Source organism: Leuresthes tenuis, unplaced genomic scaffold (genome assembly GCF_036924035.1).
Source record: "Leuresthes tenuis unplaced genomic scaffold, fLeuTen1.0.hap1 SCAF_2, whole genome shotgun sequence".
Lineage (NCBI taxonomy): Eukaryota > Metazoa > Chordata > Actinopteri > Atheriniformes > Atherinopsidae > Leuresthes > Leuresthes tenuis.
In genome coordinates, this window is record NW_027325356.1 from 27,966,620 (window position 1) to 27,982,029 (window position 15,410).

Here is a 15,410-nt window from a genome sequence, read left to right on the forward strand (position 1 = left end):
AAAAATGAGAAACTGCCAACAGTGGTGAAAAAAAAATCGAGTGGTGTATCATTATACTATTAAATAAAACAGATTATTGAAGATTAAACACATTTTTCAGCCCTTGCAATATTCTCTTACAAAAAGCTTTATACCTTCTGCTTAGCTGTTAACAGCTTTACAAAAAAGTGTTTCCCCTTAAACTTCGAGTGTTATTTGATTAGATACATCATTCTAATATTTCACCTACAATTTGAGAAAAAGTCCGGAAACAGAAAACAAATGTGTGCATCAGCACATTTTTCTTTTTCACCTCACAATGCCTCAGATGTGGTTTTCCTCTTAACAAAAAGTTGTACATAAAGTAGTTCAAACCACAGCTCTGTTCATTAACTGCCATGAATAATAATATCAACCAGAAAGTCCAAAACAATACATTTACTTTAAAACATTAACTATAATTTAAATTTTCTACTTTCAGGAAGTTTTGTTGTTGTTGTTTCCCACCACTGTAAAATAATCAAACTCATTCTTAAGAGTGCAAACTGAAATTTTGTGGATTTTTAGGACGTTTTCACAACAGTAATTTATAATATATGGCCACTAGATGGCCCCCTGTCTCCAGGTTTTACGAGCGACTTTCGGCTCTTGCAGGAGAACCGGCAGTCAGTCTGTGACGACATCTTTGTGCGCCGGAAATGTAGCCCCTTCATGTCTCTGAATGCTGATGTGTTTCAAGAAATTACATCGCAGGGAGACACAGGAGTTTGATTTTTGATGCGGTAACGTAATAACGAGAAAAAGCGGCGGCTGGTCCGAGGTCCATGACAAAGAAGACGCCGTGGAAGATATCACCGGTAGCGGGAAACAGAGAGAATGGCGGTGAGAGAAGTAGACACATGCAGACACAACAGTGACAAAATTAATCAAACACCGACTGGTCCACTTTAACGCGAGCTTTAAGTATTTATGATGTGAGACCATCATAAGCTGCTGAAGGAGCGAAACACTGGTCTGTTAATTTAAAAGAAAAAGTAGACATAAACCCGAATTCAGGTGACATTTTCATGCACTGAGATCCAGAGCAATCACTTGATTGATGTGTGATGTCATGCAGCTTGTAATAGTACTTCAACTTAAGAGAAGAGGGGATAAAGCTGCCTTATCGTTCCCGATGGGAAATTTATCAGGAGTGTACTGCGATGTCAAAACAGCTGACGATAAACCGTGAAGAAGAGATGTTTTGAAATGAATATTTCACTTGTTCTGTAACATAAAAGATGTAAACATACAAACTTAGGTTTGAATCAAGAACCATATAACATCATCTATTATCCCTCATTCATTCAATAGCCCAATTAATTATTTTCAATAAGCAAACAGTTCATACAGCACAAAAACAATATCATTTTGACATATAAAGTTGTGTTTTCAGTTCAGTTTTAAAGCCAAGAGAAGGTCAAACATATCCAAAAATCTATTTATGTTGTTGGGTTTACGATTTAGTAATAATCGTCATCATTCACTGTGAGTACCCTTACAATTGATAAAACTAGCGCAACATGTCAATCTATTTTCTGTACTCACTTTCTCCAAGTCTTGGTTGGGGGAGTGAGAGTGAGGGTGCAGAGTGTCAATCCGTCACAGGGCCAACACAAAGACAAGCAACCATGCACACTCACACTCACTCCTGGGTCAAACTCCACACAAAAAGGCCCTAACTGCAATTTGAACATAGAAACCTTCTAGCTGTGAGGCAACAGTGCTAATCACAACACCACAGAGCAGCCCACTGCACCATGTCTTTCAATGAAAAGCAAAACATATCAGAGAGATCACAAACAGGATGCAGAGGCACATCTTTTTTCCCCCCTTGTCCCGTCCAGTATTATGGCAGCAGAACTGTAATCTGAATACCTTTTATGCCAAACAGATTTGCTTTGCCAAGGGAAGCTTTATGAATGTAAAGCTCCCTTGGTGCCCATCAGCTGCTTATTTATTTATTTTTGTTACAATATTTAACATGTAATAGAGCCGAACTGGACAGGGAAAGAGGAAGAGCAAAGAAGACGAAACAGAACAAAAATAGAAAGAAAAACCAGACAACCAGCTGCTACACCTGTAAACACAAAACAGACGACAATCCACGGCCTCTTTGGGGAATCCAGCCTTAGCGCCACCAGGAGCACCTGAATGCAGACAAGCAGGGAAAAAACACACAAACAAGCACAAGTAGCAGCAATCGTATACAACACAACTGTGGATATAGATGACTTCAATAACAGGATAACACATTAACTGCTGAGAGAGCATGCTACTGGGCTAATGAATGCATGTGTGTGTGCATAAACATGCAATACACATGACACAGGTCCTACATGATAACTGTGCTTAGTTATGAGTGTATAAGTGTACAGAGCCACAATCCACAGCCCCCACAGTGGCGCAGCAGGCACACCAGGGGGCCAGCAGCCCCCCAGCCACCACAGACCCCACACCACCTCCTGGCCCCTCCTGCCCCGGGCAGCAACCAGGCACCAGGGGTGTGGGAAGACCCCTCCTCTGGCTCTTCAATATTTTCTAATAGTAAGCGAGGCACATCTGATGCAGAGCAAAATGGTTCAGAGAAGTTGTATACCTGTTGAATTAAAGAAGTGAAGAAGTTTTGCCTTCAGGAGGAAGTTTTAGTTTTATATTTGTATTTATGAAGGGCTATTTGATCGGTTGATAAGGTTGACAATGTATTGATGGTGCTGCTGTGTGTATTGCCCAACAGCCCAAAGGAAAAGTTGGCACGAAGGGGAAGAAGCAGATCTATGAGGAGAACGAGGCAACGCTTAAGTTCTACACAAGAGTCATCCTTGGAGCTAATGTAAGAAGAAAAATGAATTTCATGAGACCCCATATTTCCTCTATTCTTTCACTCTATATAGATATGACAGTATAGTAATTGCTCTAACTTTCTAATGTTTTACCCCAAAATTGGCAGTGTTGAATGAAACAAATACAGTTGATATTTTCTTTTTTAAAGAAACTGCAAAACCCTGCTTAAAATGGCAGATTTCTGTAAAAGTAAAAAATGAAAGCAAGAACCTTTTCCATATTATCTTGATATTGCAGCTTTTACAAAGAAGGTGAAATAAATCCTAATCATTTTAGAAAAAACAGGACATGTCTACAACTTTTAAACATCTGGTTTTTATAAGTTTGTACTTTGTTGAGGCATTCTTTGGATTTTCTGACAACAGTCGGTCATTTGAGGAATCAGATTTTTAGCTTGGCACGTCTTGATTTGGCAGCATTTCCCTGCTCTTCCTTCCAAAACATATTGTGTTGGAGTACTGTGAGAGTATTTACTATTCACAGCCTTCTTCAAGCCTTCATCTGGACTGTTAACAGTGATCTTAATTTGATTAAATGACTCCTGCTGATTTTGGTGTATTTTTTGCCTCCTGCCAGATGGTCTTGTGCTGGAACTGACTGGCATTTGGAGCAATTCTTGTTTCCTGCCTGTTTAACTAAAGCTCTTGTCCTCTTCTCAACTTTGGAGGAACATGTTGTTTTTTGGTAGCATCACTGTTGTGCAGCATTTTTCTCCACTCATTGTTAGTTGTCCTGCATTATATGCCCAGTTCATGATTTGAAAGCGCTAAGTAAATGGGTTTTGCCATCACAGGAAAGTAAGAAGTTATCAGAATCATCCCACAGGAAAAGCTAAACTTTATTTTGAGTCCATCAAAATCAACTGATATCAGGAAGAGTAATATTTAACATGGATTTGAAATAGTTGTTTGACTCTAAACATAATCTCGTCCCCAGTTATAAAAGGGTCTGAACACTTCTATCCCATGAATCCGAAATTGCAATAATGCAGTTTTGATTATTGATATGTTCAAAATTCCCCACGACAACCTGAAGGTTGAAACAAACTGATGATTTGGAATAAACCGATGTAAACATTTCAGTGTAGAGCTGCTGATCGGGTACTAATTTAAAAAGGGAAATGGAAATCCTCATTTTTCAAACATTGTTTGTTGGATCTTTAAAGCTGGAACATGGAACAGTTTCCCACCTTTGCCTCAAAGACGATTGAAACAGTTAATGGATTATTAAAAGTAGTTGCCAGTTACTATTTAAAGGGGTTGTCTGTCTGTGAAATGGAGTTATTGCTACAGCACTGTTATACTCTTCTTACAGGTAATATACGCTGCTGTAAATTTCCTGGTTTTCTACAGTTCTTCTACATTTTGGACATGGGTGAGTGAATTTATAAAAAAAAAAAAAAAGCTATTCAAGCCCTCAGCATCCACACGCCTGATGTAAAACTGCGCAACACACCTCCCTTCCTGGCGTTAAACTTGTTCTCCATCCCATAGCTGCTGCTGCTGTTTGCACTCGCCGTGTATGTAGGAAGTTACCGCTCCATGTCGGCCATGGCCAAGCCAGCATTTGCTGAGGATGGAAGTTTGTTGGATGGAGGAATAGACCTAAACATGGAGCAGGGAATGGCAGAGTAAGTAATCCCCAAAATACAAGGCGATTATTTTGAGAAGCTCTTGCTTAAGCCAGCACACATTATAAAAGAACATGACGTTTGGACTCAACTTGGAAATGCTTGTTTGAAGATGGTTTTATGCCTTGTTCAGTTCAAAATTCATGTAACATATGAACGCTACTCATGTCAGTAATGTTAACAGAGAGTTGTACGTGTTGATTGTCTGTTCTTAGAAGAATCAGAGGCTTCCTGATTAGAATGTTAAGAATCACTTAAAATTTTTTTTCTTAAACCAGGTGAATAAAAAGAAGTTCCACCTTTTTGTGTGTTTGTGTTTTTCCTTATTTCTCTGTAGAGTAACTTTTTCAGTGTGCACAGACGCATGTGCTCTTTCAGTGATAATTTATCCACTTTGTTCTGGTTTTAGACACCTCAAGGACGTCATCCTGCTCACTGCAATACTGCAAGTGCTCAGCACAATCTCCTCTTATTTCTGGTATCTTTGGTTGCTGGTAAGAGCTTTTGTAGAAGAAGCCCAGTAGATGTTCCTTCCTTATTTGGTTTAATTCAAGCCTCATCATTTAAATGCTGTCTCTTGTATGTGTGTCAGGCCCCGGCCCGTGCTCTGCACCTGCTGTGGGTGAACTTTCTGGGTCCCTGGTTTATGGCAGAAAGCCCGACGGCACCAGAGGAGGTGAATGAGAAAAAGCAGAGAAGACAGGAGCGCAGACAGATGAAGAGATTCTGATGCTGCAAAGCAGACGGAGACGTATTTTTATACACAGAATCTAATATACAGAAAGTGAGGAACTCATAAGTTATTCAGGAGGAAATTTTGTTATGAAGTTAAATTCAACTGAAACCAGATGTTTTGTTTTCTTTCCGCTGTCTCCTGGAATCTAATTTTCTCCCTAAATTATGAAATGAAATGTTCTCTTTCAGTAATGTCACCGTCCAAATACAATTTGTCTATGTCAAGAGATTTAAGAGTTCTGTTAAGTCACTCATCGCCACCCAAAAACTCAAATGAAATAGTTAAATCAATTTAAACTGTTTTGATTGTTACGTTTTTGTCAGGGCTTTTCTCATCAGTAACTTTGTGTCCCTTCATTTAAAAATGAAGAGACTTTGTTTCTGAGCTGTTCATTCTTATTGAATTCACAGAATATTAAGTTTTAATAGAAAAATGGGAACAATTTTGCAATAAAAGAATCTTCCTCTATTGTGCTGATGTTTTCATCAAAGATGTTTTTTCAAGAAATAAATCTTTTTTTCCAAGTCATTTAAAAACTTTCAATGTAAAACCCCGATTTAAGTCTTAAATCATGGTTACAGTTATTAGGCATAATGTGTAAGTCTGATTGTGACAAAATACATTGTTATTTAACTTTAAAGTAAAACCTTTTTACTTACTTATATAAACACAGTTTTGAGAATATCTGCCAAAATTTATTAGATGTGTTCGTATCTTGATGTGGTTATACTCAACTTTGGTTGAGGCAGAAACGACAGTGTCCCAAATGCTGTTCACAGATATCGTCCTCTTTGGAAATCACGTTTGAGAGAAGTTTTAGTTAGGATTTAAGTCCGGTTTGGAAGGTCCCTATTTGGTCTTTTGGCCATTTGATCTTTAATGTGACGTTGAGAAATTTGGCAGAATTTTTCCTTTTACCTCTCCCTACAGGTGTGGGATTTAACACCACCGTCATAAAAACAAATCTACGGTGAACCCGGCAAATGTACAGCTATACACATTAAATGTTGAAGAGGTGACAAAGATGTCAAGCAACTAATGCAAAACTGTGGTGTAGATCTGGAAACCAAAGATGTCACCTACCGTATCTCAGCTCCCGTGTGCTCCAGGGCAGTTTCAGTGCATAACAAAGATCTGCTTACCTCAAAACCAGTACAAACACATAATTTTTAAGGTTCACAAACATTCCTCGTGTTGCTTTAAGACCTTTGCTGACTCATCAAGCAATAAAGTGGTTAGACGTGATGGAGCATTGTCCTGCATGAATGTAATGTCCTTCTTCAATACAGGAAACTTCTCACTGAACCACTCTTGAAAAAAGTATCTTCTAGAAACTGACAGCAGGTTTGGGTGATGATTTGAGTCCAACTGTCTCTAATTTAGACCACACCAGTACCCAGTCTCCACCCTGCTGGGTCTGACTCGAAGTGCCACCCAGTGTCCATGACAGGATACACATGTGTGCGTGAGACTGATGGGGTGCCGTGTATGTTGACTTCAGAGGGTTTGCTCGCAGCTCCATGTGGATGTTTGTGTATCTGGCGTTTTGTTGTGACATGGCAGTAAACTCTAACTTGACTTGAAGATGTGAGCACTGCAGCCGCCTGAATGATGAGTCGGCTTTAGAGGACAGTTTTTAGGTTGCTTGCTAAAGACTTTAAATACATTACTGGATGTAGACAAATAATGTCAGAAATATTAATCAAATGTAGAGTCACATTAAAGCCACTTAATGCAACACTTCATAACACCTGTAAGTCATTTTTCAATGGCTCTTGAAATGACTCACCTTCTTAAGATTAAATATTAGAGCCGACAGATTTATACACAGCTGACAGCTTAATCCCCAAATGCTGAATATATTTTAAACCTGTCCATGCAGCATCCGTTTCTATCCGGTGAGCCTTGTCCTTGGGGCAAAATGCTGTTTATTATCAAGTCAGCAAAGTTACTCTGTATATCCAGTGATGACAAAGTGAATTTAGGGAGTATGCTGAAGCATTAAAGAGAGTGAGTGGGCTGGCAAAGCCTTGGTATCTTCCAAATATAATTACAGATTTGTCATTATTGTTACATCCACGCTCACCCGACGCAACAAGCTACAACCTGTAGTCTTCAGGTTTAAAGGAGAATCCCTGTGATGGTGTGAAACCAGTTTAAAGGAAGCAAATAAAGTTTGCTTTAACCTAATACATAGACCTATCTAAACAGCTCCTCTTTACTCAGCTTAATACTTTTGCGTCAGTACCCCCTCAGTTTTTTTCAAAGTGACTGCTTTCTCTTAGTTTCTTACCCTCCTTCATACCAGCACTGTGGTCCGATACTGTCTCTATTATAGGGTTATAAACAAAGTAACCAAAATTAGAGCAGCACGGCATCTAGTTGTCAAGGCCAATCCCAGATGTGGGCTTTGAGAGGGACCATGTTGTAGTATAATTTAGTCCTGGGGCCTCTCACTCGCACGTACCCCCCACCCCCCCACCCCCCCCCCCCCCCCCCCAACAAAAAAAAAAACCACACACACACACAAACTCAGAGATGTACTTTGTTGTGCTCTCTATAAGAGGACGTGCAAGAATTTGGATTTATGTGTTATGAGTGTTAGTTTTAAATGTGTATGTATTTCTTAAAATAACGTGCAAATTTCTATCTTTGCTGGTTATTTATGATGGACAGAAAAGAAAAGAGTGGGAGGGCAACATCCTTTTTTACCATGGCTGTAAAGCAGGGTTCTTCCTGACAACGTGTAACAAGGGATTTGGAGCTGAATTCCATCTTCCATGCTTCATGTGTAACTTTGCACAGTTTAACCTGAAAGAAAGCCCAACAATCTAAACCTCATGTTACCGTGAGAGTAAAATAAAGTGTTATACGATCTGAGATTAAAAGCAAAGAGTCAGGGTGATTGAAATGGAGCTCTGTGTCACTTTGGCTTCAGCAGAGCATGATCTTCACATTTTACATCCCATAAGAATTGCAAAGTCAGACAAAACAGGAAATTGGAGGGCATTTGGGCAACAGCCGAGCCTCTGACCCTTGAACTGCAGCACTCCCTGTCTTTGAAGTGAAGAAATAGAATCACAAGCAATTACATGCAATGCAGAGTGTGTTCCCTTGAACGCTCAGCCTCCACTGTGTAAACAGAGTCAGAGCTTCTCTGAGTGTGTTTGGCAGAGTCGTGGGCGTAGTCCTCTTCAAGTCCATCATCTGGGCTCTGTTTCAGCCTTGTTTTGACTAAACTGACCCACACACTGTGCACTGTTTGGGTTTTAGTGAAGGAGCATTGCTGCATGACGCTGATTCTTCATTTGAATTTCTCCTCTTCCAAAGCAATTTTAAAGCAAAATCCAGGTGCTGATTATCTACTTGCTTTCCTTCTCCAATAACAAATAAGCATCAGCATTTCCAGCATCATCTTCCCGTTTAAAGATGTCACCAGCCAGGCAGCGTTCACAGCTCCTGTTGTGGCCTTAAAAGGAAGCTGTCAATTATTCTTGCAGCATTTGACTCCTGTGTGGGTGTGCGAGTGTGTGTGTCTGCTTGTATAAGTCATGTTGTGAGGACATACTTCTGTTTACAAGGTCGCATACTGGCGACCTGCCTCCCTTTGGTAAGGTGCAAAAAACCCAAGTCTCCATTTAACTTTAAGGTTAGAGCTTTGTCTTCGGATAAAGTTAGACAGGTGGTGCGTAGGGTTATGGTTAAGGAATTTAATATAAGTCAATGTAATGTCCTCTAAAGTGACTGAAACACATGTCTTGGTGTTTGAGACTGAAAACATCTCAAGCATTAGTATTAGTGGCAAATGCTCCACCCTCCTGGGAGATTGTCACCTCTGTTAAACATCTCAATCCATCCGCTGCCAGGCTGTCATCTGCTCCTGTTTGTCACCATCTGCAAACCGAAGACGCATCAATGTAAGCACATACTGTAATGTCTTAAATTTTAATGTGCCCAGCTAAAAGCAGATTCATTTAACATATGTTTCCTAACCTTTGATGATGCCCTGGACTTTCCTTTTGGATCATGAGCAGATTTTGAAATATTGGACAGTTAAAGTCAAATATATTGGATATGTCTAATGATAGATTTAGAGTCTGCATATGAACACCTCGTTGAAAATGATCCCTCCTGTTCAGGAGCCTCTCGTTATGAATTCTGCAACCATGAACAGTAAAGGAAGTAGAACTGATCTCAAAGAGCCTTAAAGTTAAAGATGAAACATAATTTTCCATTCTTGTCAATATTTTAAGCAATATTAGTGTATTATGTTTGGTTCTCTATAACTTTATAGGAAAAAGAAATGAGAAAGATGCACTATGCGAAAGAGACTTGTGCTCTCTGATTACTTTTAATAAGGTAATAAGTTTGTTAGGTCTTTTGCTAGTTCACATTCAACATTAAGAAAGGCCAGGTGATGCGAATGGTACAAATGTATATATACTTTTGGCTCCTGTTTGGAAAACTAATAAGAATACTCAGGAATACTGTCTGAAATTCAAAAGCATAGGACATTTAATCATGTTGCAACAAGGGAACATCTACATACAGAGGCTGTGATGAAAATGTTCCAAGATACTAAGTTCTAAACAAGCTTTTATAGGGTAAACAGACAGAGACTTGCATTTTGTTTAGACGAGTCATGAGACATTACCCTCTGCCCTTCTGGGAGCAGACAGTGGTGTTGATTATGCAGAGCCTTTGGAATATCCTCTTCTTGGATCAGAAAGTGACGCTGATACCACTAAGGCTGTGGGACATTCCCTCCTGAGAGGAGAGCATAGTGGCGACCTCTGAGAGCAGCTGTTATTCTCATGCATAGGTACAATAGTTGTAACATAAGCAGTTACACAGAAGTAGAAATGATTATGTGAGCATGAAGGATAAAATTATTCTATAATTTCCCTCCTGTTTATACTTTATGCTTACTGCTCTTCAAAATCAAAAAAGAAAAATTCAAACATATGAAAGGAGTAAAAATTCACACATAAGACATTCCATATAAGTGAATCAGAGTACATCTGTAACATTACACTTCGTTAGGTTTTCGTAGGGTATGTTATAGGCCACTCATTCATGTTCACAGGGCACATGCTTTAGATTTCTGTATCATCACAGTTATCATAGTAGGCATCTGCAGTTGTCAGGACTTGTTGATACATCAATGTCAGACACTATCGGTCTCTGAGCCAGGCCTTAGATGCAATGGATACAACAGGAGCCACACACTGAGCTCAAAGCCATGGCTACTGCAAGAGACACTAACACAGAAGACATTAGTCCGCTAAATCTGCCAAACTATGTTTCAAGTGTTCTGGAGAAAGGATCGTCTCCACCAGAGTTTTCAGCCAATTCCTGGGAGAGTGTGCTCAGCCCTTGGATGGCTCGTAATGCTTCCATCTGTTGCTGTGTTAGTGTTCGTGTGTTACTTTTTGGAATGAAAGTACAGCACATATCTCCAAACATTCTACAAACACCACCTTCTTTGGCAAAAAGCATATCAAGCGCCATTCTATTCTGCCAGGTCATTAAATTGGTTTTGTCTAGTAGTTTAGCCAGTCCATTCATGCCATCACGAGTGTAACTGACAAAACGCTGCTGGTTGTAATACAAGTATAGGTAAAAAAATTTGAATATCATGAAAAAGTTCAATATTGGAAACTCATGGTGTCGCTCCCTAATCAGCTAATTAACTCAAAACACCTGCAAAGGTTTCCTGAGCCTTTAAATGGTCTCTCAGTCTGGGTCAGTGGCTGTTAAAGCACATTGAATTGCCTTGTGTATGAATGGTGCTATATAAATAAAACTGCCTTGCCTTGCCTTGCCTAGGCTACACAATCATGGGGAAGACTGCTAACGTGACAGATGTCCAGAAGACAGTCACTGACACCCTCCACAAGGAGGGTAAGCCACAAAAGGTCACTGCTAACGAAGCTGTTTGTTCACAGAGTGCTGTATCCAAGCATATTCATAGAAAGTTTAGTGGAAGGAAAAAGTGTGGTAGGAAAGGGTGCATCAGCAACAGGGATAACCGCAGCCTTTATAGGAAGCAAAATCCATTCAAGAATTTGGGAGAGCTTCACAAAGAGTGGACTGAGGCTGGAGTTGGCGCATCAAGAGCCACTACACACAGACGAATCCTAGACATGGGCTACAAATGTTGCATTCCTCGTGTCAAGCCACTACTGAACCAGAGAAAAAGAACTGGACTGTTGCTCAGTGGTTGGAAGTTCTCTTTTCAGATGGAAGTAAATTTTGCATGTCATTTGGAAATCAAGGTCCCAAAGTCTGGAGGAAGAGTGGAGAGGCACAGAATCCATGTTGCTTGAAGCCCAGTGTAAAGTTTCCACATTCAGTGAGGATTTGGGTTGCCATGTCATCTGCTGGTGTTGGTCCACTGTGTTTTCTAAAGTCCACAGTCAATGCAGCCTTCTGCTGACAAGCTTTAAGGAGATGCTGATTTAATTTTCCAGCAGGATCTGGCACGTGCCCACACTGCCAAAGGTTACTGTTACTGTGCTTGATTGGCCAGCAAACTTGCCTCGTCAAGAGGAAGATGAGAGACACCAGACCCAACAATGCAGATGACCTGAAGGCTGCTATCAAAGCAAGCTGGGCTTCCATTACACCTCAGCAGTGCCACAGGCTGATCGCCTCCATGTTACGCCGCATTGATGCAGTAATTCATGCAAAAGGAGGCCCACCAAGTATTGAGTGCATAGAAATTAACATACTTTTCAGAAGCCTGACATTTCTGTTTAAAATATCCTTGTAATTTTCTTATTTCCTGAGACACTCCCTTATGAGTTTTCATTATCTGTAAGCCATAATAATCAAAATTACAAGAAATTAAGGCTTGAAATATTTCACTGTAATGAATCTATACAAGTTTCACTTTCTGAAATGAGTGACAGAAAATTGAACTTTTTCACGATATTCAAATTTTTGATCGTTGCCCACCAGAACAGACATTATTCAAACCCAGCTGTTACTTGATTGCAGGCTTTGAATTCATCAGGGACTCCTTGTGGTAATCCAATGGTGTCCTTGTACACGCAATCATCAAACGAACCATGTGGGGCAGAGCACTTCACTCCAGTCTGATGGAGCTTAAATATGGCACTGGGAGCTTGTGGACCATCATTAAGTGGTAACACATAGAAAGGCATAATTAACTGAATTAGGGCACATATTCCCCTCCAATTAGCAGATAGGATAGGTCTCAGTGTATTTCCTCCACACAACCACCAAATGTCAGTGCGAGCAACCCACACATCCTGACTGAGATGTGCGTCATCACCAGGAATGATAGTGACATTAAACCACGACAACTCTCCCATGTACAGTCCATTGCCATCGCGCTGTACACTTGTAATTACCAGTATCAGGAGTGAAGTAGGGTGGATGAACCACAGCTGTCAGGGGGAACAGGTAGTCAAGTCAAGTCAAACTTAGATTTAAAATTTTAATCTCCGCTGGCGATTTGTTCCACTTGTTTGCAGCATAACAGCTAAATGCTGCTCCTCCATGTTTAGTCTGGACTCTGGACTGGACCAGCTGACCTGAGTCCTTGGATCTAAGAGCTCTGCTGGGTTTATATTCTCTGAACATATCACAGATGTATTTTGGGCTTAAACCATTCTGGAATTTGTAAACCATCAGTAGGCTTTTAAAATCTGTTCTGTGACTGACTGGAAGCCAGTATAAAGATTTTAAAACTGGTGTGATGTGTTCAGATCTCTTAGTCCTGGTTAAAACTCTAGCAGCAGCGTTCTGGATGAGCTGCAGATGTTTAATGTTCTTTTTGGGAAGTCCATTTAAAAGACCATTACAGTAATGGAGTCTACTGGAGATGAATGCATGGATGAGTTTCTCCTGGTCTTTTTGGGTGAGAAAACCTTTAATTCTGTTGATGTTTATGAGTTGGTAAAAAGCTGCCTTGGTGACAGCTTTGATTTGGCTGCAGAAAGTCAGATCTGAGTCAATCAACACTCCAAGGTTACGAGCTTGGTCAGTGATTGTAAGGGCCCCAGTCTCCAGATATTTACAGATGCTGACCCTCTTCTCTTTGCTACCAAACAGAATGGTCTCAGTTTTGTCTTCATTTAATTGTAGAAAATTCTCTCTCATCCAGGTGTTTATTTCCTCCAGACACTGACACAGTACATCTGCTGGGCTGCAGTCATCTGGTGACAGAGACACATAAAGTTGTGTATCGTCTGCATAAATGTGATAATTGATGTTAAAGTTCTGTAATATCTGACTCAAAGGGAGCATATACAAGTTAACAGAAGAGGTCCAAAAATTGACCCCTGGGGATTCCACAAGTAATGGCCACTCACTCAGATTCATAGCTGCCAATTGTAACAAAATAACTCTGGCCTTCTAAATAGGACTTGAACCAGTTAAGGACTGCTCCAGAAAGTCCAACCCAGTTTTCCAGCCTGTGCAACAAGATTCTGTGATCTACAGTATCAAATGTAGCGCTGAGATCCAACAGAACCAGGACTGAAACACAACCAGAATCAATATTCAGTCTGATGTTGTTTAACACTTTGACCAGAGCTGTCTCAGTGCTGTGATGACGTCGGAAGCCTGATTTAAAGTTATTGAGACTTCCACTTTCATTCAGAAAGTCGTTGAGCTGGTTAAATACAACTTTCTCAATAATCTTGTATATAAAAGAGAGATTAGAGACAGGTCTGTAGTTGTTCATCATAAGGCGCATTCGGACAGAGAGTTATAAGAGCGCAGTTCTAAGAACTGTCCACCTCGAATTTAATTATAAGAACTGCCCTTCCCCAGGGGAACTGTTTCATTTTGCATTCGCACATAAGTCGGGGACCTTGGTTGGGATTGATGTGACGCAACCGTCTGCGACAGTGACGTGTTACTGTAGCGCCACACTCAACAACAAACCGCGAAAAGTAAAGAGAGAAGAAAACAAAACAACACCACCAAGAAGCTAACATGGAGAGCGAGGAGGCCACCGTGTTTATGGTCTGCATGACGGTAATATTAACCATGGGCGATCACATCAGGCATCTAAGATCAAGGCTGGAAGAGCTCACAGTGAGAGTCAGGAGACGAAGAATTGAGTAGCAGGCGATACTTCTTTGTTTCATGAAGGAAAGAAGGAGAGCAGAGCGCCGCAGACAAAGGAGACAACGTGTGAGTTTAACTTATTAAACATGCGCTGGTTGTGTCCATGTTGTATGACTAAATATTTCAGACAAGGGGCGTAGCTACCAGCCACCAAACACCTACGTCATATGTGTTCCTATGGAACCCAGAAAAGACCATGCCTCGGAGAAGGAGCTAAAATGGTTATAGGAATTGAGGGCCGTGGTCCCGAGTTCCTGTGTGTCTGAATGCACGAAAAAAACGGTCTAGTTCCTGAAAAGGTTATAGGAACTGCAAAAGGTTCCTACAGTGGGAATGCACCTATAGAGGCATCTAGAGTTCTCTTCTTTAGGAGTGGCTTAATGGCAGCTGTCTTTAGTGACTTGAGAAAAATGCCTGATGCCAATGAGCTGTTAACTATTTGTAGGAGATCACTTTCTACTGAGGTAAAAACAGTTTTTAAAAAGTCAGATGGTATTATGTCCAGAGTGCAAGTTGATGATTTCAGATGCTGAACTGAATCTTCTAGGATTTTTAAATCAACAATATTAGATTGTGACATAACGTCAGAGTTATTTCAAGGTTTTAGACACAGATTAGTTTTCTTGCTTGTCTGTGTGGCGTGAATGTTTTGCCTAATTGTTTAGATTTTTTTTGGCTAAAAAAAGTTGGCAACAGTGTTCACTAACAAAGTTAGTGCTCACAAAGATGTGCGTGTGTACCTGTGCATCTCTACCAGAGTTATCACACCCTTTTGTCTTTTCGCACCTGACGGTTTTGGATTGTTATATAAACTGGATTGCGATTATCAGTGCTATAGTGCATCAGGCATGTGGCTATTCCCCTTACCATACTCCATCTTTGTCTTCTTTTATTATGTGAGTTTTGGAAAGGAAAGCCTATCCCCAGGTAGGACAAGGAAATCCAGTACAGAGATACTTCTCTTTTGCAGAGTAATATTGATCATTACCATTGTAGCTGCTAGTGGCAGTGGCATGAGGAAGGTAGTGGTCTCTCCCTCACTCAACTTCACCGTTACCTTGTCTCTCTTGTTGGGTT

The 15,410-nt window shown here is 40.4% G+C and overlaps 1 protein-coding gene across 1 annotated transcript; it reads left to right on the plus strand.

Annotated features, from left to right (window-relative positions):
- Positions 1 to 660: 660 nt before the first annotated feature.
- Positions 661 to 5,701, plus strand: tmem208 (transmembrane protein 208). Its single transcript, XM_072380937.1, has 6 exons — positions 661 to 861; positions 2,756 to 2,851; positions 4,177 to 4,236; positions 4,356 to 4,492; positions 4,902 to 4,986; positions 5,085 to 5,701. Exons 1-6 carry the CDS (start codon positions 856 to 858, stop codon positions 5,220 to 5,222), a joined length of 522 nt encoding a protein of 173 aa, XP_072237038.1. The 5' UTR covers positions 661 to 855; the 3' UTR covers positions 5,223 to 5,701.
- Positions 5,702 to 15,410: the final 9,709 nt, after the last annotated feature.

Coding starts and splice junctions, on each gene's coding strand:
- tmem208 (XM_072380937.1), top strand. Junction 4,493..4,901: donor ATGGAGCAGGGAATGGCAGA/GTAAGTAATCCC, acceptor TTCTGGTTTTAG/ACACCTCAAGGACGTCATCC. Junction 4,987..5,084: donor TCTGGTATCTTTGGTTGCTG/GTAAGAGCTTTT, acceptor TATGTGTGTCAG/GCCCCGGCCCGTGCTCTGCA.